This window comes from Sarcophilus harrisii, chromosome 4, assembly GCF_902635505.1.
Source record: "Sarcophilus harrisii chromosome 4, mSarHar1.11, whole genome shotgun sequence".
NCBI lineage: Eukaryota > Metazoa > Chordata > Mammalia > Dasyuromorphia > Dasyuridae > Sarcophilus > Sarcophilus harrisii.
Genome location: NC_045429.1, coordinates 180,358,343 through 180,385,049, shown reverse-complemented (window position 1 = coordinate 180,385,049; position 26,707 = coordinate 180,358,343). Strand labels below are relative to the sequence as shown.

At 33.1% G+C, this 26,707-nt stretch overlaps 1 protein-coding gene across 2 annotated transcripts in view; it reads right to left on the bottom strand.

Moving 5' to 3' along the window:
* Positions 1 to 4,271: 4,271 nt before the first annotated feature.
* MAN1A1 (mannosidase alpha class 1A member 1) overlaps positions 4,272 to 26,707 on the bottom strand; it is a 178,033-nt gene continuing 155,597 nt past the window's right edge. Inside the window, exons 10-13 of one of the 2 annotated variants that reach the window (XM_031964348.1) lie at positions 20,345 to 20,564; positions 18,930 to 19,102; positions 12,230 to 12,345; positions 4,272 to 7,873 (exon numbers count right to left, since the gene is read on the bottom strand). In XM_031964348.1, the coding sequence (XP_031820208.1) occupies positions 7,747 to 7,873; positions 12,230 to 12,345; positions 18,930 to 19,102; positions 20,345 to 20,564 (636 nt within the window). In that variant the 3' untranslated portion in view covers positions 4,272 to 7,746. The remainder of the gene's footprint in view (positions 7,874 to 12,229; positions 12,346 to 18,929; positions 19,103 to 20,344; positions 20,565 to 26,707) is intronic. The other variant, XM_012549315.3, reaches the window with a different exon arrangement.

Here is a 26,707-nt window from a genome sequence, read left to right as displayed (position 1 = left end):
ATTGCTGCCAAGAATTACTCATATATATTCTTGATGGTTCTGTCAAATTATAACTGCTCATATGGTTGATATGCTCTCCTGTTTCCTCCTTCCCTACATCCCTCCCCCCCATCTCTTCTGTCTCTTTCCTCTCCCTCTTAAACACACACATACATAGACACAAAACTCCTTCACATACAGAAGCTAATTCTTAAAACAAGACCACATTATATTTAGGATTAAATATTCAGGATTTTTTTGGGGGGAGGTGGAGGTGTTAATTTACAAATACTCTAATCAATATCAATTCTAAATGAAGAGATTAACTCAAATATATATATATATATATATATTTACCCAGGGAATTTAGTTTTGATGAATCCTGACAATCCTTCACACAATATGAAAAGGAAGACTACCAGACTACCATCTCAAACAGAAAAGGGAGAAAAGAAGTTCAGGCTTGTTTTTGAGAAAATTTCCTCTGAGAAGAAAGGATATACTATAACTTTATGGGGATCCTAAAAAATAAAACAAAACAAAAGTTTAGATTGCACTAAAACTCTTGGTTAAACAGAGAAATAATGATGTTTATACAGTGCTTTAAAATTTATAAAACATTTTCCTAGCTTATATGCTAGGGAGACACTAAGAGAAAAAAGTTTAATTGAATACTTGCCTCTTGTGAAACTTTCCTCTATTCTAGACAATCGCTCTCCCTCTCCATTCTCATAGTCCCATTGTGTAGGTACTATTGCTCCTATCAAATATAATCAGTGATTTTTTTTTTTGCTGAGGCAATTGGGGTTAAGTGACTTGCCCAAGATCACACAGCTAGGAAATGTTAAGTGTCTGAGGTCAGATTTGAATTCAGGTTCTCCTGACTTCAGGGCTGGTGATATCCATTATACCACTTAGGTGTCCCTGCAATGTTATTTTCTTGAAAAAGTTTTTAGCCTGCACTTTGTGTCCCCTTTGTCTTGCAGATGACAAATCATCATCTTCCTCTTTCCTCCTATTTCTCTGACCCCTCCTCTCTCTCCCCCTGAAGATGTCTTAAGAACCTCAATCTTGACATTGTTAGAACTTTGTATACCTTAATTAATTTAATTACCCCTGATAACTAAAAGAATAACTTTATGATTTTCGCAATCCATTGTTGATTTTAATGGAATGTTCATTTCAGTCCTGTAGATTTATTTTATATTTTAGGTAGGGCTGGACAAGAAAACAAACAAAAAGAAATGAAGACAAAATTTAGCAGTGTGAAAAGTTAATAGACACCCAATGAAAGGAACTTAAAGATGGTAAAGTGAAAGGATCCAACTAACCAACTTCTCTGAGAAACACCTACTACGAAAAAGCACTACATTAAGGAAAGATTCAACAAAACTAAAGAGAAATGCCATTAAGTTATTCAATCTCATGAAAATGTCACAGAATAGTGATTTTACATATGAACAATATAAGGGACAGGGCCAAGTGTGAACACAAAGTTGTAATAAACATCCCAAGGCTAAATACCTCACTTAAGAGAAAGAAACTACTAATATAGTGGGGACATATTATGGATTAAAAGATTCTCAAGATCAAATCTCAAAGAAAGGAAATAATTACAATGATTACAATAAGTTTTAAAAGTAAAATAGCTACAAGGGCTCCAAAAACAGATCAAGAAGGGAAGGAAAAGGTGTAATCAAAGATAAAAATGAAATCAGTACTTAGAAGTAAAAGAAGTATAGAGGAAGGTAGAAAACCTTCCTCAAGTAGTTAATACTTTGAAAAATATAACGGAGCAAAAAGAACTCAGTATTCAATGAGACAATATGAACTATTAGAACAAAATCAAGACTAAAAAATTCAGAAGATTGAGGTAGCTATCATCAAAAACATTGACCTATAAAATAGACCTAATAATATAAAAATCATTGGACTCACTGAAAACCATAATGAAACAAAAATTTTAGATACTATATTTGAAAATCATTAAAAATAAAAATTAATTTCCTAACTGTCCAAAATTGTTCAGTTTTATGGGTAAAGTAAAAAAAAAAAAAAATAATCCACTGGTTCTTTCCTGAAAGAAAATTTAATTTGAACATAGCCATATTTTTGCAGCCAAAATCCAGAGGTTTTAGATCAAATAAAAAATTCTGCTAGCAGCCAGGGAAAAAGAGATCATTTATTGGTTTCAGTCAAGGTTGTACAAAACTAAGCTGCAGCCTTAAAGAAAAGGAAATCTTGGAATATCATAAACATAAGGAAAAAGAAAAAAGGCTTACAATCACAAATCATTTATAATGAAAAGTCGAGTATAATCTTATAGGGAGCAAATGCACATTTTCTAAACTAGTTTTGTAGCTTTCCACTGAGAATATCTAATGAGAGTAGTTTATGAAATGCAAATATAGGTGACAGGGAAAATTAGAACGGTATTTAAAAGGGGCTAAATGATAACCAAATATTTACATTTAAAAAAAAAAAGCAGCCCAGGTACCCTCAGAATTCTATATTCAAAGGACTTATGAGGAAGCAGAAAAAAGACAGATTTAGATGCTGGCTGTGATTTAATGCTGTTTCATTTATTTTAAGAGTAAAGCTAAAGTAATATATTAGGAAAGAGGAGGAACATAGTACTTTCTCATAACAGGGGCTTATTAGATGATAAGATTTATTAAGCATGTACTGTGTACTAGGCATTGTACCATACTGAGGATACAAATACAAACAAGCAAGACAACATTTCAAAAGGCTTCTACTCTAAAGGAGGAAGACAGCAAAAATCGGGAGCTAGGAGATAGGGAGGGGTAGTACTTGCTGACAGCATGTTGTAGATGACTGGGAAATGAGGGGAACACCTGGATCTATCATCTATCAGAGTCCAGGGTGACTCTAAGTGTAGAGTCCAAGTTTCCAGGTAGGAAAAGGTGGCTGGAGTACAGAAAGTCATTTCAGAAGAATATACAAATATGTAGCGGAAGTACTGGTTATCTAATGAATCTCAATCTGTTTTGAATCTAAGGAAGATCGACACAGGCAGATTTTATACAGAAATACAATGAAGTCAATAAGAAATAAGCAGCCACACAGAGGTTGGACTACAGATTTAAGAGACTGAGTAGAGTTTAGGAGTTAAAGTTACAAGCAAAACCAGTTTCAATTATGAGACTGATCATAAAGGATTAATATAAGAAAAACTAAAACTATTTGAAGATCTGGGTCTTCAAATTAAATTAGTAAGATTAAATGACCCCAATTATATGTTATTAGTGTTGGTCTAAAAACCTTTCTGTTCCCATCTACATTTTTTTGGAAAGAGGTAGATAGAAGGCAAAGAGAACAAACATTATGATAGGATATGAGAAAAACACTTTTAATAGTTATAAGCGAATATAAATGGGATGAACTCATCATAAAAGGGAGAAAGGTAGCAGAATGGATTAGAAAGTGTAATCCTACAATATATTGTTTGCAATAAACATTTGAAACCTAAATATTCAGAGAGGCTGGAGTAAATCTACTGTGAATCAGGTTAATCTAAAAAAGCATAAGTGGCAATTATAATTTCAAATAAGGCAATAATTATAATAAAAATGATCAAAAGAAATAAGCAAAAAAACCCCACATACATACAGGTATTATAAATAATACAAATTAAACATGTTTAACAAATGAGTTAAGATGTAAGTATGAAGGAAAATCTAATTGAACTTCAGGGATAAATATGACCAAAGGACAATAATTTCTGAGCCCTTTAATGTGCTACTTTCAGACCAAGCCAAATTTAACAAAAAGATGGAGTTAAAGACTTGAACATAATTTTTGAGATGTTAGATACAAATAAATCCTTTGGTCATTACTGAAGAAGAATCCTAAGGAACATATATATTCCTCCATTTTGAATGACAGCTTTATAAAAGTAGACCATGTGCTAGTATATAAATAAGTCATATAGATGTTAAAAAAAGTATACATATTAAGCATGTTTTTAATGACCACAGAACAAAAAGTATAATTGGGAAGAAAAAATTTAAATAAAAGACCTAGAATTATATGGATATAATATGAAGAACGAATGTTGCATAGAACAAATCAAAGAAACAGACAGCAAAGACATAAAGAAAAGTGGGTACAATATGGGAAATATTACCACTGAAGGGCTTAATTTGATTGAACTGAACATGGTTTACTGATTGCTGGTGTAGACCATTAGAAATAAACCAAAAAAAAAAAAAAATCTGTGAAGAGCTGCTTACTTTTAAAAAGGAGGAAAAATGATAACAAATGAAAAGGTATATTAAAAGACTTTATTCACCATAGAGAAATTTTTTACAAATATAGCTCTTAAAAATTATGTCTTGATCTATTATGCATTTCATATCATTAGAGATTTATATAAATTTGGAAAAAGACTAAATGGATTTATATACAAATCAAAACACAATTGATGCATAGAAATGGCTAACACATGATGAAATCATCACAAACACCATTAGGCATTGTAGATTTGCCAGACAACAGATATATGCAATATTAATTTCACAAGTAGTATCCAAAAGAAAACATTTCATGACAACAAAACTAGGTGTTGTTTAAATTATTCACCTTTAAAAATATCAACGTTGTAAACTTAACTGCATTGTGATGCTGAAGAGGAATGAAAGGCAATGTCTACATAAAGATTTCAGTCATTGAAAACTTTCAAAACTAAGAATTACCAGCTAAGTTTCAATAACATGTCTTAATCCTTTATCATGTATACATTTTTGGTGTTTGGGGATTTCTCAAAAACCCAAGTTCTAGAATTTACAAAAGGTTAACCTTGCCATCGGCAGAGCATTATGTGTTACAATCTTCTTGTCTACTTACACCAGGATACAAAAGATACATTATAGTGCAGTTTTTACATACAACCTGAATTTAATACCCTATCTGTTGCAGAAATACAAATCTGCTTTGTGCTTTCAAATCAAAACTTGAAATCAAGAAAATACATTTATTTATTTTCCTCATCCTATGGAAACTAACATGAGAACTTGAATCTAAACACATAAGGCCCAATTTTAGCAACAGTCCTGCCTATCTTAAAGGCTTGGGAGGAAAAAAAAATACATGCATTATCTCCTAGCTTCACTTCCCACAATAAATTATGTGTATTTGTTTCATTAAAAGAGTTAAAATTATACCTAAAAGTTATTCCAGGTTTAAGAAACACATTATCATACCAATAATAATTTATTGATATATTTCCTATCTGTTCCATAAGTAGAAGATATAAAAAGGTAGTAGACTACATAAAGATGATTCTGACAAAGGAGGTCTTTGGAAACATTTAATATTAAACAACATTAATTGAATCCATTAAGTCTGATTAGACCTGAGAAAATGAGCTGCTTTATTCATTTTCTTTTAAAGCACATGGCTTTGTCCTGGTATATTTGACAAGTTTGAATAGAAAATTTAGCTAAAAATTTTTTTAGTGTATGTAGGTATTATCATATTGACCACTTCACTGATGTATATGAAACAATGATACTAAAACACCTGGTGAAAACAAAACTATTTTCCTTTGTCTAGAAAAAAGTGCCATCTATTAAAAATTTAATCTTTTTTCTTTTAGGAATCATATTATTAATGAAATTAGATCACAGTGTGATTTGAAGAATGCAATGGAACGGAGAAAAAAAAATGTCCCCTTCTGCAAAAAGAGCTCTTTGTTCTAGATAAGAACACACTTGGAAAAATCCATATTCTGGGAAATCTGTTTCTTTTAAATGACACAAAAATTTTAATTACAATAGACCAACAGTATACAAGAGAATTCAATCAGATTCATTTTAATGGAATATCATGAACAGTAAACTCTGTTATCTGTCCTTCAGTCAGACCTAAATTAGGACTTTTGCCTATCACCAAGATGAAAAATGATATTCTTTATGAGGGTACTTTCTGAATCACCAAAAAAGTTAATTTTATCACTATTAAAGTCTATTTTAATTTTATTCTAATTGAAAATTGATCTAATCATGTTACTTTTCTTAAGTTCTCTAAGTAAATATTTATTGTATTATCATTTCAAATAACTGATCAACCAGAATATCCTATTACCCTCCTAGGGCTGGTAACAGTTATTATTGTAAAGGATTCTAATTATTTTAAAAAGTGTGCCTATGCACACATACATACATGAACACACATGATTGCACATATTTGATCCGAGAGAAATTATGCTAGGTCAAAGAAAACACATTACCATCCCACTGCTGTTTCCTTGGTAAAGCCATACAGTAACATTCCAATTATATATCTATATATGTATATAGATATAGAACACCTATTGATATCAGTCTTTCTATCCTATTTAAATCTGAGAGAGGACTGGTTGATTTCATGTACTTTTGTTCCCCAAAGGAAAAGAATACAGCCAGCTCCTTTCCTAGTTCATTGGGAGACTGGAGGGTAAAACAAAGAAAATATGGACAGGGTTTTTGGCACACACACACACACACACACACACACACACACACTGCTTCAATAAATTTGGGCCTATATGTTGAGATGTGTGAAATATTACATTATAAAGGGTTTGACTCCTTTGGAGCTGATTGTTTAGATTTTCTGTCAGTTGACCAGGAATAAATAGTAGAATGAGGATCTTCTTTAATGAGGCTGAAACGAAACACTCACATTATCTACATTAAAATAATTTACTGCATTTGAGTGGAGTCTTGTTCACAATCTAGAGTAAATGGAATGTTATGCAAAAAAATAAAAACCACAGAAATTAATTGCAAAGAAATCAACAACAAAAATCACATGAAGCACTTGTTCTGTTTTTAAAATGATCATGCTCCTTCATACTGCCACCAAAAGCAAAAATGAATAGTTTTCTATTTCTATTCCCTTTTTTAAAAGAATAATTCCATCACAGCAAATTCTTGCAAAATGGTTTATTTTGCTCATACTAAGCTGTCTTTTATAATTGATACTACGGTGTACTGGAAAATGGAAGGAATGATCCAGTTGGCAACAAATACAGTACATTTAAAAACAAAATTTGAGGAAAATTCACAAATTAAAAACACCAATGCAGTTTTGTTATAGTAAAATCTACTGCAACTCTTAAGGAGAATGAGGTCAACATGGAATGATAATAGCTCTGTTTTTTTATTTAGATTACAATGTGAGTGAAGTATTTTAAAAGACATTCTACCAAATAATGATAGACCCGCATCAGAGGAGGCTGTCACAGTTACAAGATTCATCTTGGGTGAACAGACAAACTAGATTAACATGAAATTGGAAAGAAAAAAAAAAAAGCTGTTTCAATAATTAATTTATTATGGCTTTTTGCAACATGGCAAAATATTACAGCTTAAAGCAGACATCATCTCCTCATAGAGGAGGAAAAAATTTTGCAGTCAAATTAAAATTGTAGTAAACAGGTCACCTTAAACCTTAAGACCCACTTATTCAGTTTGGCAAAAGTGACTCAACAGCCTCATAAATTCCAGAGATGGCAAATTTCTTTTTTCTTCTTTTTAAGTGGCTCGATTAACTGGATGAACTGAAGACATAATGAAGAATTTAAGTCCAATTACAAATATTTCCTATTAAATAAAATGGACTGCAAAACAATTCGTTTAGAACTCAGAAGAACCACACCAATTGTAATCAAAGTTTGCAATGTGCTGGGAATAGAAGGGAATTTTTAAAGTGTGTGGGAAAATTAAAGGAATGCAGCAAAACAATATGTTCAGAATCTTTTTATTTGTGATTTTCTTCCACTTCCTGATTATTCTTGCGGAGAACCGGTAGAAGATGAGCCTCAGTATTAAAGATCCAATGTTCCAGTGGAAGGAGATCATCATCAGAAAACAGCAAATAGAGATATCTGGCGAGAGAAACCCAGTTATATTAGAACTGTATTAGAGGGCTCACATAATATAGCAAACTTAATAAATCAACTAATAAGCCTTTATTTGAGACCTCTGATGAGTCAGGCACTGTGCTAGATATTGGATATCAGTTGAAAAATGGAATAATGTCTGTCTTCAAACAGTTTACATTCCATGAAAGGCAAAAAAAAATGTTCATATACCACTAAGTACAAAACACATACGTAATAAGCAGGAACTGAATCAATTGTATTGTAAAATTTTCACTGCCCTATAAGATTGCAGAAAAAATTAGAATATCTAACTAAACATAAAAATCATAGTTTTCACTAAAATTTTGCATTTGTAATGCAAGAAAATAATGACATTCATGTAAGTGGGTTATTAAAAGTCTAAAATTAGAGTAGTGAACAATTTCTACAAAAGACTTAATCATTGCAAAACTCCTAATATATAAATCATTTGTGCAGTCAAAAATGAATTAAAAAAAAAAAAAACCCACTCCAAATGCTGAAACCTATATGGTGTCCAATTATAAAGATCACATAAGTAAATTTTGAAAATATTATTAAATTTGAATGCCATGCTTTATTTTCTAAGCTCAATAGAACTGAATAAATTGAATAAAATGGATATTGATAATTGAATTAAATAACTGATAATTAAACAAATCCTCCATAGAAATTACAGGATCCCATTCATGGCTGACATATACTTTAAAAAACAAATGGATTGACTAGAAGAGAGATTAAAATAAATTTCCTTTTTTCTTTTAAGTGTTGTATTCAGTGCCATACCAAACAAACTACCAAAAATGTATGGTAAAGAGTAAGATAAAAAAACAAAACAAAACAAAACAAAACATTCATTTGGAAGAATAAAAGAATATCAAGGAACCAATCTTTTTAAAGAAAACCCCAAATAGGGTTATGAGAGTTGGACACCATTGAAAAATAACTCAGAAAGACAATAATATGGAAATATGTTTTTCATGACTGTACATGTATAGTCTCATGGAATGACTAGGGGAAGAAGGGAGAAAGAATTTGGGACTTGAAGCTTAAACAAAAATGTTAAAAGTTGCTTTTACATGTAATTAAAAAAAATAAAATATTGAAGAATACTTTTCTAGTGTGTGAGGCTTTATGCTTTCTCCTCCTAAAGGCTACAGAAATTCATATGAAATACTATTTATTAATTTTTCTTTGTGTTCCTGAGATTTTAAAAAATGTCATAATCACTGACATACAACCAAATAGGTGAAATTTTCATTTATCATGAACAGAATCTAAAATATCATTTTTTGATTTTAATAACTCCATTTTGTTCACAAAGGCTTTAGTGTTTGTATATTGTTGTTTGAGTAGTTATATTACTTGGGATAAAATTTCCAGAAAACTATTAATTTTTTTTTTTTTTACCACATCAAGAAAGAAATATCACTTTCTAGCGAATTTACAAGCACTAGTTCATCTTAGGAGGTGTCCAAAAGATAAATGGATGGATATATTGCTCACATCTTGCCTTTCTATCTCAGATTTCTACATCTTTTCTTGGGTGTTTGAACCGATTCTAAATGAGGAAATGAAGAGCCTCCTATTCTACTCTTAGGTTTCTTTTGCAGACTTCTGAGTTCTGCTTGTCCCTTTCTTGGTTCTATGAGTCAGTACAGCATCTCTCTCCCAAGGAACCAGATGACAATAGGACTTTGATTAATGACTGGATTTATTTGTCTTGCTGCAAAATAGAGTTACTGGCATTTCAAATATTGTTGTTGTAGTGAATGATTAAAGGACTACAAGATGTAAAATAAGAATCTCAAATCAAGGGGCAATATGAAAAAATACTCTCTAGCCAAAAACTGCTATCTTACTATCTCAAGAAACCATGTCTCATCTTTCTGGGGCTGAAGTGTCACAATTAGTATGTAAGTGCAAGCTCAGCTACCACAACAAATCTAACCAACTATACCTAGATCATGTCTCTGCCTATATATATGACAAAAATTTGGGAGAGTGAAGGTGTTCTTTTGCCATCTTCAATCCTGTTTTATATGTATAGCCATCTTTCCTTTACTCCTCAGTCACTTTGCATTTCTGCTTTCCCAAGTATTTGATTATAGTTGCTAAAGCAAAGGATTTGACCATCAGATTGTACTTTATGGGCCCACTCAATAGCTCTCTGACTTCTCAGACCCAAATTTCTCTATATGTTATTATTTTATTAGAGTGTAAACTACTTAAGGTCAGGGACTATCTCTAGTGCCCAATAAAGGGTTTGGCAAATAGGCATTTAATAAATGCTTTTAAACTGAGTCTTTTATTCATTCTTGGTACAAACACAAACAGGAATTCCCTTTCTATCCTTTCCAGTAATTTAAATCTCTTAGACAAGAACCCACAGGAATTCACATAATTTATACAGGAATAAGTATAGCAGAGTATACTAATAGTGCTGTTGCTACAATCTTAAATCCCTGATCCAGGTTCAGATTATCATTACTAAATAACACTTAAATAACTGCATTTTGAATCAGCAGAACTATGCAACTAGTAAGATAATTACCAGGGTCAGCATGATTCTGATGCTGTTCCTTATACACTTAACTAAAATCACTATCCTGTGGCTGAAATCTAGGGCAGCTGCCTCTAGGCTACTAGCCAACATTTTCCTTGTCCTTATGTGCTGATTTTCTAGTTGAAGGTTTCTCTGCTTTTGTTGTAGATAAGGTTTTTCTCAACTTCCATAAAATGCTATTTATTTTACATTTTGGGCATAATTTCACAAATAAATAGTTAATTCTCCTTTTGGGAAAAGGATGTGCCTCTTGGATGGTATGAGTATTCTGATCTGTCAAGTGAGACTTTTAAAATTACCATTTGCCACTATAGTTTGTGAATAAATGTCAATCCAGTACAGTACAATCAATCATTCCTTGGTCAAATGATAGACTGGACATGTAGTGACTATTCCACCAAAGCATATACAGAAATCCTAAGAGGACTTTTCAGATGAAATTTCCATTACCTTGCATTTGCTTATTTTTGAGAATGGTTTGGCTCATGTATGCAGGTATACATGTTGTTCCAAATCACTGAAAAGGCTTACTGTGGTCATTCTGGATAGAATTTATCATATTATGCAGTTCTATAACCCTTCTCTTTCTTCTAGAAACTGAAGAGCTAAATTACCCTTGGTTGGATTATTAATAACCAGGTTTCTCCAACTTGCCAACTTTTGGCTGGGTGTGCTATAAAACAGGGCTTCTTTTTTCCATTCATGACCTCTTTTTCTCCGTGAGATTTTTATGTGACCCCAGAATATGTATATAAATTAGGTATACAAACCAAATATTTGCTGACAATAAATCATAATTTTGCAACCCTCTATGAGGTTGTGAACCATAATTTAAGAAGCTGGATTATAAAATACTAGGTTACACACCCAAGATACTGATGACCAGATCTTAGCTCCAAGTTACTGCAGTCCAGTGCAAGCATTTATTGTTCATAATGTGCAAAAGCAGTGAAAATACATGATGGTGAATAAGAAATGATACCTGATCTCAAGAAGCTTATAATCTAATAAAGGGATAGTTATATGTAAATCAAAGTGTGATAAATGCCCTAAAGGGGTGAAAAATAGAAACATTATCTAGGCCCTGGGGGTTTTACAGAGGAGCTATCACTTGAGTCACAAAGAGTGATGATACTTTTAACAGGTAGATATAGAGAAGAGTATCTTGAATGCCTTAGGGATTGTGTCCGACCAAAGACAAGGAAGCAGGAAAGAGTAGCATGGATTTAGGGAATGATCAGTATTAAAAAAGCCAAAATATTGGCTGGAATAATGAGTAAGTGAAAGGAAATAGCATAAGATAATAGAAGAAAAATATAATTTTAATAGGTTAATGAGCCTGGATGATAGTTAATAATCTTTTGAAAACAAGAATGACATAGATGTAGCAGTTTCTATGTAGACTAGGGTTTCCTTATCTCCTGGAGTCTAAATTAAAAGTAAAGGAGTGGTAAGGAGAAAAGAATGGGCAGAGAAGCTGTGGTATTAGCTTTCATAACCTTGATTCCCCAACTGAATCCTCTGGTTTCAGTCTTCAGACAAAACTATCAACATATTATATCTTTTAAAAGGAATACAATTTTCTAAAAATCAATTTAAATTAATTTTATTAAGTTTAAAAGAGTAATTTAAATTCTTACTATGAATAAAACCCCCAAACTATTACAATTATACCCTGCTTCATCTTTCTTAATGATAAATAAACATATAAAGATGACTTGTCAAGCTATCTTATATTAATAAGTTACATTAACTTTGTAATATATTTTACTTACTTTAGGGTTTCTGCCAGGAAGAAACTCTGCTGTACATCATCATAACTCTCTCGCTTTAGATAAACGTCCCTGAGGCCAGAATAGCCTCCATCTACCCGGCAGTGTTTTTCCAGTGCCTACATTTGAAAGAGGGGGAAAAAAAAAACCACTGAAATTTAAGCAGATAAAACTTCATTAATTTTTATTATTAGCTTGCCAGATCCAAGTCTAATTACAATTCAAGTGGAATGAGAATCTCTTGTCACCAAGTTTTCAGTAAGAATTTAAAAATGCAAACCAAAAAAGCTAAGCTGCCTTAGAAGTTTGGCTTAAAATGTGACAATGTGTATCATCTTGAGTAAGAAGTTTACTTAGAGATTGATCTACAAATTTAACAAACATTCTCAGGATTAAGACTACCACCATTAGATTGGTGTGGATTTATTTTCACTTATAGTCAGGTATGCACAACATATATTTTTATATAAATAAAAGAACTCAACAACAAAAATTTTACTTCTTAGAAAAGTGCTTAGGAGAGTGAGTGTGGTATATATAGGAGTAGAAAGACTGCTGCACTTGAATTCAGGAGGCCTGAAAAAAATTTACCTCTCCTACTTGCTAGCATGACATTAAGTCATATCATTTAAGCCAAATCGGGTTTTAGAGTTCATCCTTTATTTTCAAGGAGGACCAAAGACATCGCCAAGGTGATGTTGACTTGCCTGTGAATTGGATTTGAGCGAAATCAGTCATACTCTCTCCTTCAAAAAGTGACTGGTGATGGCCCAGAATGTAGGGGGTAAACTTGGATTTTTATCTTTTACAGGAGACAACACTTTTTTAAAGACTAAAGTTTAGGTAAGAATTGAGACAAAAGATGGTCCAATTTAGCATCACAAAAATATCAGTCTGGGAGGGGAAAACCCTCAGAGTGGCTGGCTAAAACAGAAAAGAACTACTATTTATACTCATTCTAAGCTATCAAAACCTCAGTAATGAGCCACAGAGGATTGAACTGGGACAATGGCTATTATTGGCCATTTCATGAAAATCAGAGAGATTTGGGTTTGAAGGATAGTCAAGTAGCTCCATTTGAAATACAGTGGGCTTTTTAAGCCTGTTTTTCCAGAGCTATATTTCAAGAACTCATAAAATGAAAACTGCAAAGAACAAAAAGAAATGTCCAAGGTTTGCAAAACTATATAAAGTTCCTAAAGCACTATATAAGTTATTATTAAACTAAATATGCCTTTATTCCCCACATATAAAGTGGATTATAATTCTTGAACTATCTATCTCATATGTATGCTATGGGAAAAGTGATTTTCAAGCCAAAATGAGAAATATAAGAGTAGTTACTACTATTAGTCCCAGTTTGCCCTTTTTACCACATCAACAAATCTCTATCTCTAGAAAATAGGGGATTATATAAAAACTTTTCCTCCAAGTTCCAAAATTACATATATGCTTATTTTTTCTCTCTAAAGAATTTCTTTATTTTTGAATTGGTCACTCAATTCTAAAGCTCCTAATTTGTAACAATGCCTTAATCATTACCAATCTTGACTACCAGCTGGAACTCTGCTCATCTACATAGGCCTGTCAGTATGGGAGCAGAATGGCAATTGTAAATGAGAGATGAAAAGCTTCATCTTTTTGGAGGTAATGAGTCCAGGCTCCCCACAAATATCTTAACTAGCTGGATCCATTATATGAACTTGTAAAAAGCTGTAACATTGCAAATCATAAACAGGAAAAGATGACTGAAAAATAGCTATATCTCACACCAATACATTCAAAATGCCCTCTGCAAAAAAAGTAGTAACTTTTCCAATGTAACAATTTTAGGCAGGTGGACTGGACTTGTGATTTCTGGGTTGAGGAAATTTTTTTACCAGTTTAGGTTGGCATTTTTTTGCAAAATATAGTTTTAGAAGTGCAAAGAGAACTGAGAGATTAAGGAATTTGCTCAGAGCCATATAAACAGGGGCAGGAATTGAACCCAGGTCTTCTTGGCTTTGAGGCTAAGTAGTGAGTTCATGATACTACTCTACTTCTCAGTTTAATTTCGGGATAATTTATAATTATTTTCTAGTTTCTCTTTTCTCTTAGATAATATGCAGATGGCATTTACAATATGAATAATGGTCAGCATTTTTACACCATTTACACTGTGCTAGAGACTGTACTAAGTGTGATACTCACACTAACACTGGGAGGCAGGTGATAAGATTATTCTTATTTCGCAGATGAGGAAGCTGAGAAAAATAGAAGTTAAGAAGATTTGCCTATGATGATATAGCTAGTACACTTCTGAGGTTAGATTGAACATTATAATCCATTATTATACAGTAAGTGGGTAAGCAAGTCCTGGTTAGACCTGAACAGAGAGAAAGTCAATATCCAGAAAAAAGTACTTCAATTTCTGATATGTCTCTGGAACAATGCTTACTGAAGCTGATAACAGAACTGAAAGAAACAAAGCTTTTACTGGACAGTTCAATGAGCATTGTAGTCCTGTGCTCATTATTCAATAGCAATCGCAGGTGAACTCATGCATGCTTAAAGGTGGAAGGTGTAGCGTGAGGGACGAGGAATGTAGCAGCTTATTGGAATGACCTTATTGGCCACTAACGGAGAGAGATGTTAATATAACAACTACATAGTTATAATGAAGGTTTTAGAAATAGGAGCTTGGAGAATGTAAAATCTGGGCGTGAGAATAAAATATATTAAACTTTTTACATTAATTTATTGTGATACTTTGGATTTTTCCCTCTGATATTTCCTTGGCTAGTTAAACAGAAATGTTTGTATTTATACAAGTGTCTTGAATCTAGCATATCATTTAAATTTCACAGTTGAAGAAAAATTTTTACTCTACATAGACTGTGACATCAGTAATCTAGTTTTAATTTTTAAAATATGGCAGAACACTAAAATATCAACCTTTTCAACAAGGAGGCAGAAAACTTCAAAAATCAAAATTGTATTTTGATTTGATGGCTTTATGTTCATTTTTCAGTTTGTTCAGAATAACTATCTTTTATTTCAAATGTGCATGTCTAATTTAATGAGAATAAAGAATCTAAAGAACTAGTTACAAGGGGAATAAAAAAGTCCTACTATCAAAGATTTGTTTGGAGAAAAACTGTCTCAGGAAAGAAAAGGTGACATACTAAGGCCAGTTACAGTGGCCAAATACAAGGTATTTTAAAAAGAAACAATCAAAAAACCCAATTAAAAACAAAACAAAACAATAACAACCAAAATAAAAAAGCCTACACAAACAAATCCTAAGAGTGAAATCTCTACCTGAAAAGATCCTGAAAATACTGATTTCTAAAGAAACAAATGTAGCCATAAATTCTTACTTGGGTTATTCAATGTACTACATAGTGAAGAAATCAGAGAACCTGGATGGTATAGAAATAAGGTAGCAAGAATTGTACTTGGAAAGAGTGTGGGATTTGAAGTATTAGGAGCAAGGTTCAAATCCCAGTTCTGACACTTGTACATAGACAAATAACTTTACTTTTCTGTGCCTTAGTTCTTTCATCTGTAAAACAAGTTATATTATGACTTCTTAGAGGCATAATCTTTTAATCTATCAGTCAAGTTATTTTTTCATACATTAATGCTGAGAGAAGAAAAATACCATTGGATCTCTTACATAATGAGGTTTATCACTTAAAAAAAAAATCTATAAAGGAAATCAGAATACATGCACTACCGAGGGAAGACGACTCAGGCTTAATGGTTTCCTTCTTGAAAATCGTCAGGTGAATTTAAGCTATTGTTAACTATAAAAAAAAAAGTCTACCAAGTCTGCATCAGTCTGTGTGTGTCAAAGATCTAAAATCAGATGTTGAGGAATAACTGGGAGCATAATTTGAAGAAGTCAATACTTAGGTGTTGTTCTTAACTTCGTTGGGTATTTTTTGGGGGAAGGAAGCAGCTCTTCTTGGCTTCAACTCGGGGAACAATATACATTCCTCTTCAGGATAAGCTGATCACTCGAAATCCCAGAACCATGAAGAATGACTTAGGCTTGGATTTTCTAATCTTCTTAATTCACCCTCAGTTGCTTTTCCCCTCTGATTGAAGGAAAGAACATGAAATTCTGCCCAAAATTTTCCTTTATAAAGAGCTCACAAATTTCCTGGTAACTCCATTTTTCATCACCAACACTTTGGGTTTTGCTTTGACTCCATAGACAACATATCCCATGGTGGCCCATCTTACCCCTATCCCACTTTTCAGCCTCCTTTTATGTGTTGTCTTCTCCCATTAGACTATGTTCTTTGAGGGCAGGGATTGTCTTGTTTTCTGATTTTTATCCCTATTGCTTAATATCTGGAACATAATGTTTATAAAGTATAGCATGAAAGAACACAAAAGAAATACTAATGTCTAATAAGGGTTAACAATTTAAAAAATCATTATTTGTTGAGGGGAAAGGGAGAGAAGGACATGAGCCATATGAAGTTCCCTGAGAAAAAGGAAGAGGAGTTAGGATGGACAGTTGGGAGGGATGGGTATTCAGCGGTTACTGGCCCCCAGGTCATTTGTCATATCAGTTAAGTCTTTGAGAATTGAGCAGAGGGAACCTTAGGTACAGGCTAAGAAAAAAGGCCCAAAAGTCAACCCAGGAGACTTTCTAAAAGATTGGTTAGGTCAGGAAGACATGACCAGGAAGATCCTAGTTTTAAAATTCTGTGTTAAGGCTTGAACATCAGATGGCAGATGAAGCAACATAACAAGAAAAGCAGAGCTATCCATTATGAATGGTTATGGGATTCGTCCTAGGCAATCCAATCAAAAACAGAGAGGATGGAGGAAAGAAGAATTTTTAGGGTTGGGATCTCTGAGGCAGCTCCCCTGAAGACAGGAAGACAATTCAAATTCATCCTCAGACACTTATTAGCTGTGTGACTCTGGGCAAAGCACTTAATCCTGTTAATCACATCTGTAAAATGAAATGGGAGAAGGAAACTACTCCAGTACCTTTGCCAAGAACACTCCAAATGAGATTACAAAGAGTTGGGCATGATGGAAGTTAATGAATAACAACAATGAGATCTTTGGAAGAGAGGCTGAAGACCTGAAGCACAGAACAAGAAAGTTTGGGAGACCAAATGAGGAAATTTGTTTGTTTATTTAGGGCGTCATAGATCCATGGACTGTGAATATCTGGAAAGACACACTGCCAAACCAGGGCAGCATTAGGGATAAAGTCCTTCAGAAAGGCAGAAGTGGAGCATTTGCCTGGCTTCCTATATTCTGGAACTAGGTCAGAAGGAAGTAGACTTTGGAAGACTAAGACAGTTTCATTAAATAAATTCCTTAGCTAGGAGAGCAAGGACTCAGACAAATAATAGACTAGGATCAATCTGGAAAGAAGGCAACAGCTAAGAGACCAGGTATAGTTCTCTGTCGTCGGTGTTTAGAACTAGGGTTAACTGCTAATGCAACTATAACTTGTAAACCATCTTTAATTTATTAAAATCACCACTAATAGCTAGCAGTTATGTAATACTTAAGATCTGTACATTTGTTATTTCATTTGATCCTTACAACAAATCTGTAAGGTACTATAATTACTTCCATTTTACAGATAAGGAACTTGTGTTGAAAAAGGCCCAAGTCAAAGTTAGATAAATGTCTGAGGTCAAATTTGAACTCAGGTCTTCCTGATTCTCAGTTTCTTTTGCTAATACTATTTTACTTAGAGCTTAATGATAAATTCTTTGGGGGAAAAAAAATTCAAAAATGTCATAAATTTGAGAAAATTTGCATAATAATATACTTTGTGTAGATAGCGGCAGTAAAAATTGACAGGTAAAACAAGCATGTTAAATCCTTAGATTTGTGAATGAAAAAAGAAAGAGTGCCTATCATATGGGATTTTGGGCCACTGGACACTCTACAGATTAAAAAAAAAAAGAAATTTTGCACTTGTTCATGTGCATGAAAAACCAATTAGCACCTGATCTACAGACTGACCAAAGTTTAAATAATATGGAGCACAGGTGTTAGATAGGTGATTCATAATGTTCCCAAGTATGGCTCAAATTAAAATATAATTGGGAAATATTAATAAAATTAAGTGAGGTACAAATATAACATACATAATGTTATTATATGGTTATCTAAATCAATATATAACCTTCAGAGATCTTGATGTGTAGCTTAATAGTGCCATGTTTTTATTTAAATTTGACATCATTGGCATTGAGAATATTTATAAGTGGGATTGGGATTAAAAAGTGGTTAAGGCACCAGGTAAAATCCTTAAAAGCTCTTTGGTATTTCCTGACATGTTTATGTTTTAAAAATAAAAATATACAACTTGGAAAAAACCTGAATTAATGAGACAGGGTGAAACTTGCAAACCCTAAAAGCAATGTATACAATGATTACAATAATGTAGGTAAATAGTGACAATGATGTAAGAAAGAGAAAAAAGAAAATTGTTAACTAACATTTAAAAAAATACACAGAAGAGATTCAGCAAAGTGATGGACAGGCAAGCAGGCCAGTGTTGCCATTATCATGCTAAATGTAATATATTTTTAAAAACAACAAAAGAAAGTCATGATTTAATATATAAGCCTGTTTGTGCTCACTGTATATAGAGATATTTATGTTTGCCAAATTCATAACAAAAAATACAAAATACAACATAAATATATAGAAATTAAAATGAAGACAGTACCTCTACAGCTTCCCAGGCCCATTTCCTATACTTTGGATCATGGGTTAATCTCCACATGTACATATAAGTCTCAACCACTTCAGGTCTTAAGATATAGTATTTTTCACTCTGTCTTGTAGCAATGGCTTCCACACCACCATCAAATCTGAAAGCTTCTGGTCCCAGTTTCATTGCTAAAGAACATAAAATGAAAACAATGGTTCCGTACATTGAATTTTAGTTTTACAATTTAAATGATCTCAGTGATTTTCTTGGCTGTAATCAAGAAAAAGATAGCAAAATAAAAACTCTGAAACTACTTAGCTATATACAATATTCAATATTGACTACATGTCCTAGTTCAAGTTAGTCATAAGTCTATTTTGGAAAATGGCAAAAAAAACCCCTCAAGCCCCAAACAATTCACTTTTCACACATTAATTCATCAAACATTTACTGTACCTTCTCTATGCAAGGAACTGTGAAATATCATATTCTAGCTATCTTATCAGATTGAAGGATAAGAATTCCAATTTATTGTGACCAAAGCAAATTATTTCTCTAATTTGTGTTTCAATTCCCTTATACCTCAAGAGAAGAGTCTGCCTGGCTTGGTAGAAAAATCAATGAACTTGCAATCAGAAAATCTGAATGAGTTCAAGTTTTGTCATTGACCAACAAATGGCTATGAACACAAGACATTTATGCTTTTTAAGGTTCGGTTTCCTCACATGCAAAATGAGTTTAATAATACTTATATTCCCTCCATGGAATTGCTGTGAGAAATATGCTTTGTTAACTGTAAAAGTAAGAAATGAAAGTGAGCTTATGGAAATGAATGGATAATTGCTATATTTATTAACCCAATGTAAAATGATATATATATAAATAAAATAGTTTTTAATATTAAAACTTAAAAGATGGGAAAGTATATAATTAACTACTCACTTATCTATCTTTTATGCCTAATGAGATCGACACATTTAGGCAGCATAACTTAGAACCTCCATTGAAGTTCTACTCCAGTTGTGTCATTACTTGCAGGAGACCTGAGTTCTTCCAGTGGGGAAAAAAATTATAATCAGGTCCAAAGTTAAGCTAAAAAAGTCTGGGTCCAATATATCTGTTGTTCAAGGACCAAAAGAGCTAAATCAGAATGTTCATTACCTGGAGTTTATCCTTCAGATAATCTTTCTTTTCTGTCAGAGAAGTGCACAAAGATTGCCTACTAAGGCAGAGGGGTTCTGAGCTACATCAGTGGAGAGAATGAGAACATAAATCTAAGAAATCAAAGTCTTTGAAGCCCTAAAGTGTGAATTAAAACACTTAAAAGCTCTGTTAGTATACTTTAAATCAGCAATGAAATGGTTAATTTTTCTTATAATTAAGGAAAGCCACATAAGAGGAATTCAAAGAAAGAGAAACATAGTACTTACCAGTGCGGTTGTATGATTCATAACATGTGCGGGCAATTTCAGCGCCAAGTTCAATGTGATGCTGTGTTAACTCTGGAGAAGCCCAGGCGGCACCAAGCGCAAACATGCCTCCAGCAAAACAAGTCAGGTGACCCATTTTGTGTTCCAAAAGGCCACCTTTCCACTCTGCAATGTAGGTCAGACCACCACTGGATTTCCGGATTAAATGAGTCTCAATGGCCTAAGAATGAGATTTTATTTTAAAGATGTGTACCTTTATCGGTTTTCCAAGTTTGCTCATCTCTGTCTCTGTCTCTTTCTCTCCCTCAGATTAAAAGTTCTAAATGGTTGTTTTTGGCTTTTGTGATATTTTTGATTCCAACACAATTATGATATCTGATTTAATCAGCAACTCATCATAGGGAATAGCTTGAGGCACATAGAAATTATGACTTGTCCATGATCCTAAAGCTGGTTTGAACCCAAGTTTTCCTGACTAAGTATCTAGTCTATTTACAAAACCAAACTATGTCTGTGATACTAACAGAATTTTCAAAACGTGATTTGAAATTTGTTATTACTAGTTAACTTTGTTTCTAGTCAAAGACTGGCTAGAATTTGGTGGGAATGTAGCCAAAGCTATGAGTTCAATTCTAGTCAATTTTGTTCCTCACTCATAAATGGACTCTACTCCTGATCTGTGAAATGACCTAATGTCAGTGTCTTTCCAAGGAGAACGTGGCGGGTGGGAGGGTGGGCGGAAATGGGACCCATGAATAATGTTAAGGGAGCAGTACCTCTATCACCATGCCTAGGGAAAAAACAAAAGCAACACTCAATACATAGGTCTTACTGGTGATGGGTCAGTAGCATCTTTGTATGTGAAATACTGTATGATATCATTACAATGTAAAAAAATGGAATTTTTCCATGTATAGTTCTCCTATGTAACTATAATTTTTATAACATTTGAGTTACATTTTTAACAGGAATATTTTTATTTTAAAAGTAATTTATATACACTGCTATAGCAGATATTGCCCTTATAGAATGTAAGCTTCTCCAGGGCAGGAACTGCTGCTTTTTTGTCCTATATCCCTAGCACGTGATTGGCATATAGTACATATGCATTTAAATGTCTGTTGAGTGACAGATAGATTAATCCATCCATTTATTTATTTGTTTGTTTGTTCTGAACCTGACAAACACCAAAACAAAAGAGAACATTTCTATACATGAAAAACAGAAAAAGAGCATTATATATGAATCAATAAACATCTATTACAAGTGCCTTTTTCATACCAGACATGCTAAATTCTGAGGATACAGAAGAGTACAATCTAATGGCAGAACAAGTAAACACAATGTACAAATAAGATATATATATAATAAATAAAAAGAAAATGAGAGGGAAGGCACTAAAATTAAGAGAATTTGGGACAGACTTCCTGTAGATGATGGGATTTTAATTGGGGCTTAAAGAAAGCCAGGAAAGTCAGTAAGCAGAAATAAAGAGAGAGCATCCTGGTATAGGTGACACAAATCTCATTATGGACAGTTTTTACATAAATACTTAAGTATGCACAAATATATACAAGGTACCTTTTTTGTGGAGGGAAGGGACAAAAATGAGCAGTTGGGGAGATCAGGAAAGACATGAGTAGGGGTCAGAAGCTTTCTTTATTTTTTTCCCCTCCTTGCCATCAATTTGCTGTTTCTCTCTTTTCAAATTGCTTTGTATTTATTTTTATCACATAATTCCTTGTATTTAACTTTCATGTTATTTTGTGACAGAAATGTAAGATCCTTGAATGCAAGGAATGTTTGTTTTTGTCTTGGTAGCTCTATCCCATGGCAAACTACCTTGAAAAGATGATTGGTGATTTGGAGCTAGATAGAATTAAAGAAATCACCTAGTCCAATCCCTTCAATTTACAGAGGACATGGAAGTCTGAAAAGGCTGAGAGACTTGCCTAAGATCCGTCTTCCAACTCTAGATTCAGGGTTTTTCCCATTTACATTTTATAGTAACTTTTGTATGTTTAATTGAAATAGAGCCTTAGAGAAAAAGAAAAGAAAGAATCCTTGTTCTCAAGGACAAAATATGAGGGAAAAAATGTGTGTGTGTGTGTGTGTGTAAAATTTTACATGCAAAGAGCTATACAAATCAAAAGGGAGAGGGAGAACACTTTAGAAGAGTAGGGTGAAAAGTAACTAAGAAAGATTTCACCATGTGGAGAAGATTAGTTTTAAGAGTGGGTAATAAATGGAAAACCAAGAGATTGGGATGAGGGTTGGAGAGATGACATCTGGAAGAGTATAAGGAAAAGGCAAAGAGGTAGGAATGTATAGAGTTATGCTTCCTGAGTTAGAAATAAAGAATAATGTAATATAAGGATAAAAAAGTAGGATGGAACTTGGATATGAATAATCCTGAAAGTGAAGCTAAGAAGCATCAACATTATTTGGTAAACAGTGGAGAATCACTGAGGTAGATGATCACCATCAGAGCTTTGCGTTAGGGAAGGTAGCCTGGAGGCAGGACTTTGCTCACAGTAATAAGCGATTAATACTTAAAAAAAAAATATATGAATTGGATTTTTATTTCTTATCAATCAGTAAGTGCTTATAAAGAACCAGCTATGTTCCAAATATTGTGTTAGGCTTTGGCAATACAAAGTTCCAAACAAAACAGCTTTGATGCTAGGAAATTTAATCATAGTAGACAACACGGACACATATTTTAATGGATCTGAAAAAATATGTAATATAATTTGGAGGCAGAGACATTTAGAGGAGGGGATCAGGAAATACCTCATGTATGAGGTAGCATTTAAATTGAGCTTTGAAAGAAACCAGGGATTCTACAAGGTGGCAGTGAGGAGGTAAAACATTATAGGTATGGAAAGAGAAGATGGAATATGTTTTGTATAAAGATAAATAAAGCTGTTTGTTATGTATTTCTGAGTCTATTTTCTTCATGCTGCAATTAAGTTCATTAAAATGGAATTGGAGTTCATAATCAAGCTTATTCTATATTTCTTATTCCCTGACATTTTTATGTATGTGAAATCATAACAAAATCAAAATTGTAGTAACTGAATGAACAATGCTAATGTTCATGAACTGTGGTCACTCTAATTTTACAGTGGGATTAGTATTACATTAATATTTCATACTCTCTTGATATAATAGAACATCTTGGCTGTTTATACTGCTCATAGCACAAACTGCAATAAAGTCCTTCAAGCAGAGACTTGGTCATTATCCAAGAAATTGTTTTTTCTACATAGCAACAGTAATAGTTTGAGATTGGATAGAAAGTCATTCTTGCCCTGTGATGGATCCTCAATGAAGTCTTATGTTGTTTCTGACATCAATCTGATCTAGTTATAAGATCCCAAATCATATGACACTATAACCAGTTCCACAACTGAAAAGGTTTTTTTTTTTTGGTGATTATGGTTTGGATTATTTGATTCATCATATCATGAAATTGATTTTGAGTTCTCCAAGGCTAAGGCAGAAGAACACTTTTTTTTGTTGTTAAAAAAAGAACTTTTTTTTTAAAGTTATGGTTTTAGCTCGGTTCACCTAGTTAAAAAGGGTCTGATGATAAGACTATAGTCTTTATATATATATATATATATAAAGTCTATAGTCTTATCTTGCCTGAGGACTAACTTAGCTAAATTTGGAAAGGTTCATCACCAGAAAGTTAGCTACTAGGTGATTCTTTCTGGGCATGGCAACAAATGTAACAGGCAAAAATGTAACATGGTGCTTGGTTCTAGGTGGTTCCTTCCTACTTCTGCAGCAAGGGTGGGAAAATAGTAGAAAATGGGAGTAAGGATCTAGAAATAAAATAAAGCCAATAAGAGAAAGAAATCTTCATCAGTGATTCCGCATATTTTATGCACAAAAACTATAGGCATTTTGTTTCAAATAAGTAGAAATCGTGTATTTTGCAGGAGCATATTATCATTTCCAAAGATTTTTAACCAAGGGTCCCATATGTCTTGAAATGGGAAAAAAATTTTTTTTTTATCTTTTATATATCATGTGCATACATAACTATTATGAGCTTTTTGATCATGGGGACTATTTTTGCCTTTATTTACATCCCCAGTGCTTAGCACAGTACATCATAAATGCTTGCTGTAACAATCAGGTTAGAGACTGACTTCACTAACCATTGATTTCCTTTTTCATTCTGTGTATTTTGTTCCATGTATTTAAAACACTATTATGTAAAGGGCTGGATAAAGCTTCATCACACTGGCAAAGGAGTTCATGACACACAAAAAGGCTAAGAACCCTGCTCTAAAATAAATAGCAAATTCTTCTTTTTAACCATTATTATTAACCAATTAACATATATTAAGCAATATGCCTCCAGACTATCTTTTAAGGCATTAATGATTACCTTATGATTAAGTACCTACCAAGAGTCTATGCAAAACAAATAGTGTGCTTTAACTTAGATCCCCTCACTTCATGAACCCTGTGCTTTGATCTTTTCCTTCACCCTCCCATCTTGGTTAGACAATTAGGGTTAAGGAAGTTGCCTAGGGTCACACTGGTAGTAAGTGTTAAGTGTCTGAGGCCAGATTTGAACTCAGGTCCTCCTGACTTCAAGATTGGTGCTCTATCTACTGTGCCTATCTCCCAAATTTATATCTTAAAATCACCAGTTCCTTTCTAAGTTTTGGCTCAAGTATTGTCTTCTACATAGGACTTTCTAATCCTACCAATTATTAAAATCCATCCTCCAATTAAACCACATTAGTTTTTATTTATTCTGTAATTTAGATATGTGAATACATCATTTCTCCCCACTAGACTGTAAGCTTGTCTAGGGAAGTTTATATTTATATTTTTTATTTATTTATAATTTTTTTTGGTCTTCCATCATATTATTCCATCAAATCCTTAGTACCTAGCCCAATAATCCACACATAAATGCTTAATAAATTATCACTAAATGAATATCACGTTTTAAAATTTCTAAATGTAATGGCTAAGAATGAATACTTGTATGTTTTTATTTCTGAAGCACCATTCAGGAAGTGTTTTCATTAATAAACACAGAGATGTATCATGCTGATAATGCAAGTGAGGTGGTTAGGAAGGACAGTAATTAGAAGACAGTAAATTTAAGGCTGCAATAAATATATTAAAATAACCAAAACAAACATTAAACATACAGTTATGGGACCAATCAGTTGTCAATTTTATTTTTGAAAATGAGGCTCGTAAAAAATGCTGGAAAACCGATCCAACTTGTTTTTTCTTGCACTATGAACACTAGAAATCTCTAAATATACTTCCCTGAAGGTTAGTTTTTTCTATTACAAATTTGTGTCCACGAGAATTTTAGATATATGGCAACTTGACAATAACCCATATCCTATGAGTAAAATTTCTTTTAAGACAACCGTTGCTTCTAAAAATTAGGAGTTTAAGGATTAAGAATTTATTTTGACTATTGTTAAGGGAAACAGGAAACATCTTTGTGGGATTGCTTCTTAATGAGTTTTTCCTGTCAATGAGTTCTCTAAAGGGAATCAATTATAAACTGCAAGGGTACAATTCTTGTGATTTGGAGCAAACTTTCTTTTAAGCTCTCAGATGCCTTTCTTAGAACATCAAATCAATTCAATTTACAACATTCAAATAGACTATTATCAGAATAATTAGAATGTGGCATAAAGCAAACCATAGGAATTGGCAATATGTGAGATTTCTGTATCAATGGTTCCCAAATGAAATTCACTAACAATAATCTTTAATTAATATGGAATGATGGGTTATCTTTTTATTTTTTGCCAATATCTAATGGACTTCTTGTGTCCTGCTTTCTAGAGCCCCCAAGTTGGGATGACAAAATGTACCATTGCTTTCTAGAGCAATGGTCGGGGTGATTAAAATATAGCTTCCTAGTGGAGAAGTAATGAGGTGGGACTCCTGAGGATGGTGGAAAAATGGATTGTTTGTTTTAATGACTTTCCCTTTTATATAATGTAACAAAACCAACACTGCACACGTAGGACCACATAAACAACTTGTTATTGTATCTAGTTTGCCACCTGGTATCACTCTGCCACCTGATATCACTCTGCTTCAAGCTCCACACAGGTTGTCACTGCCCTCTGATTTTTCAGGAAGGTCAGAGTCCTTAGGGAAGATGGGGAGCCAAACCAGACATTGTTAGCAGGTTCCCTCTGGGCTGAAGGGTTTCCCCACTGACTGTGACCTTCTACATGGACTAACATCATTATATTAAGAAAGATTCTATATTATTGTTTGGTAAGAAATGACCAACAGGATGATTTCAGAAAGGCCTGGAGAGACTTACATGAACTGATGCTGAGTGAAATGAGC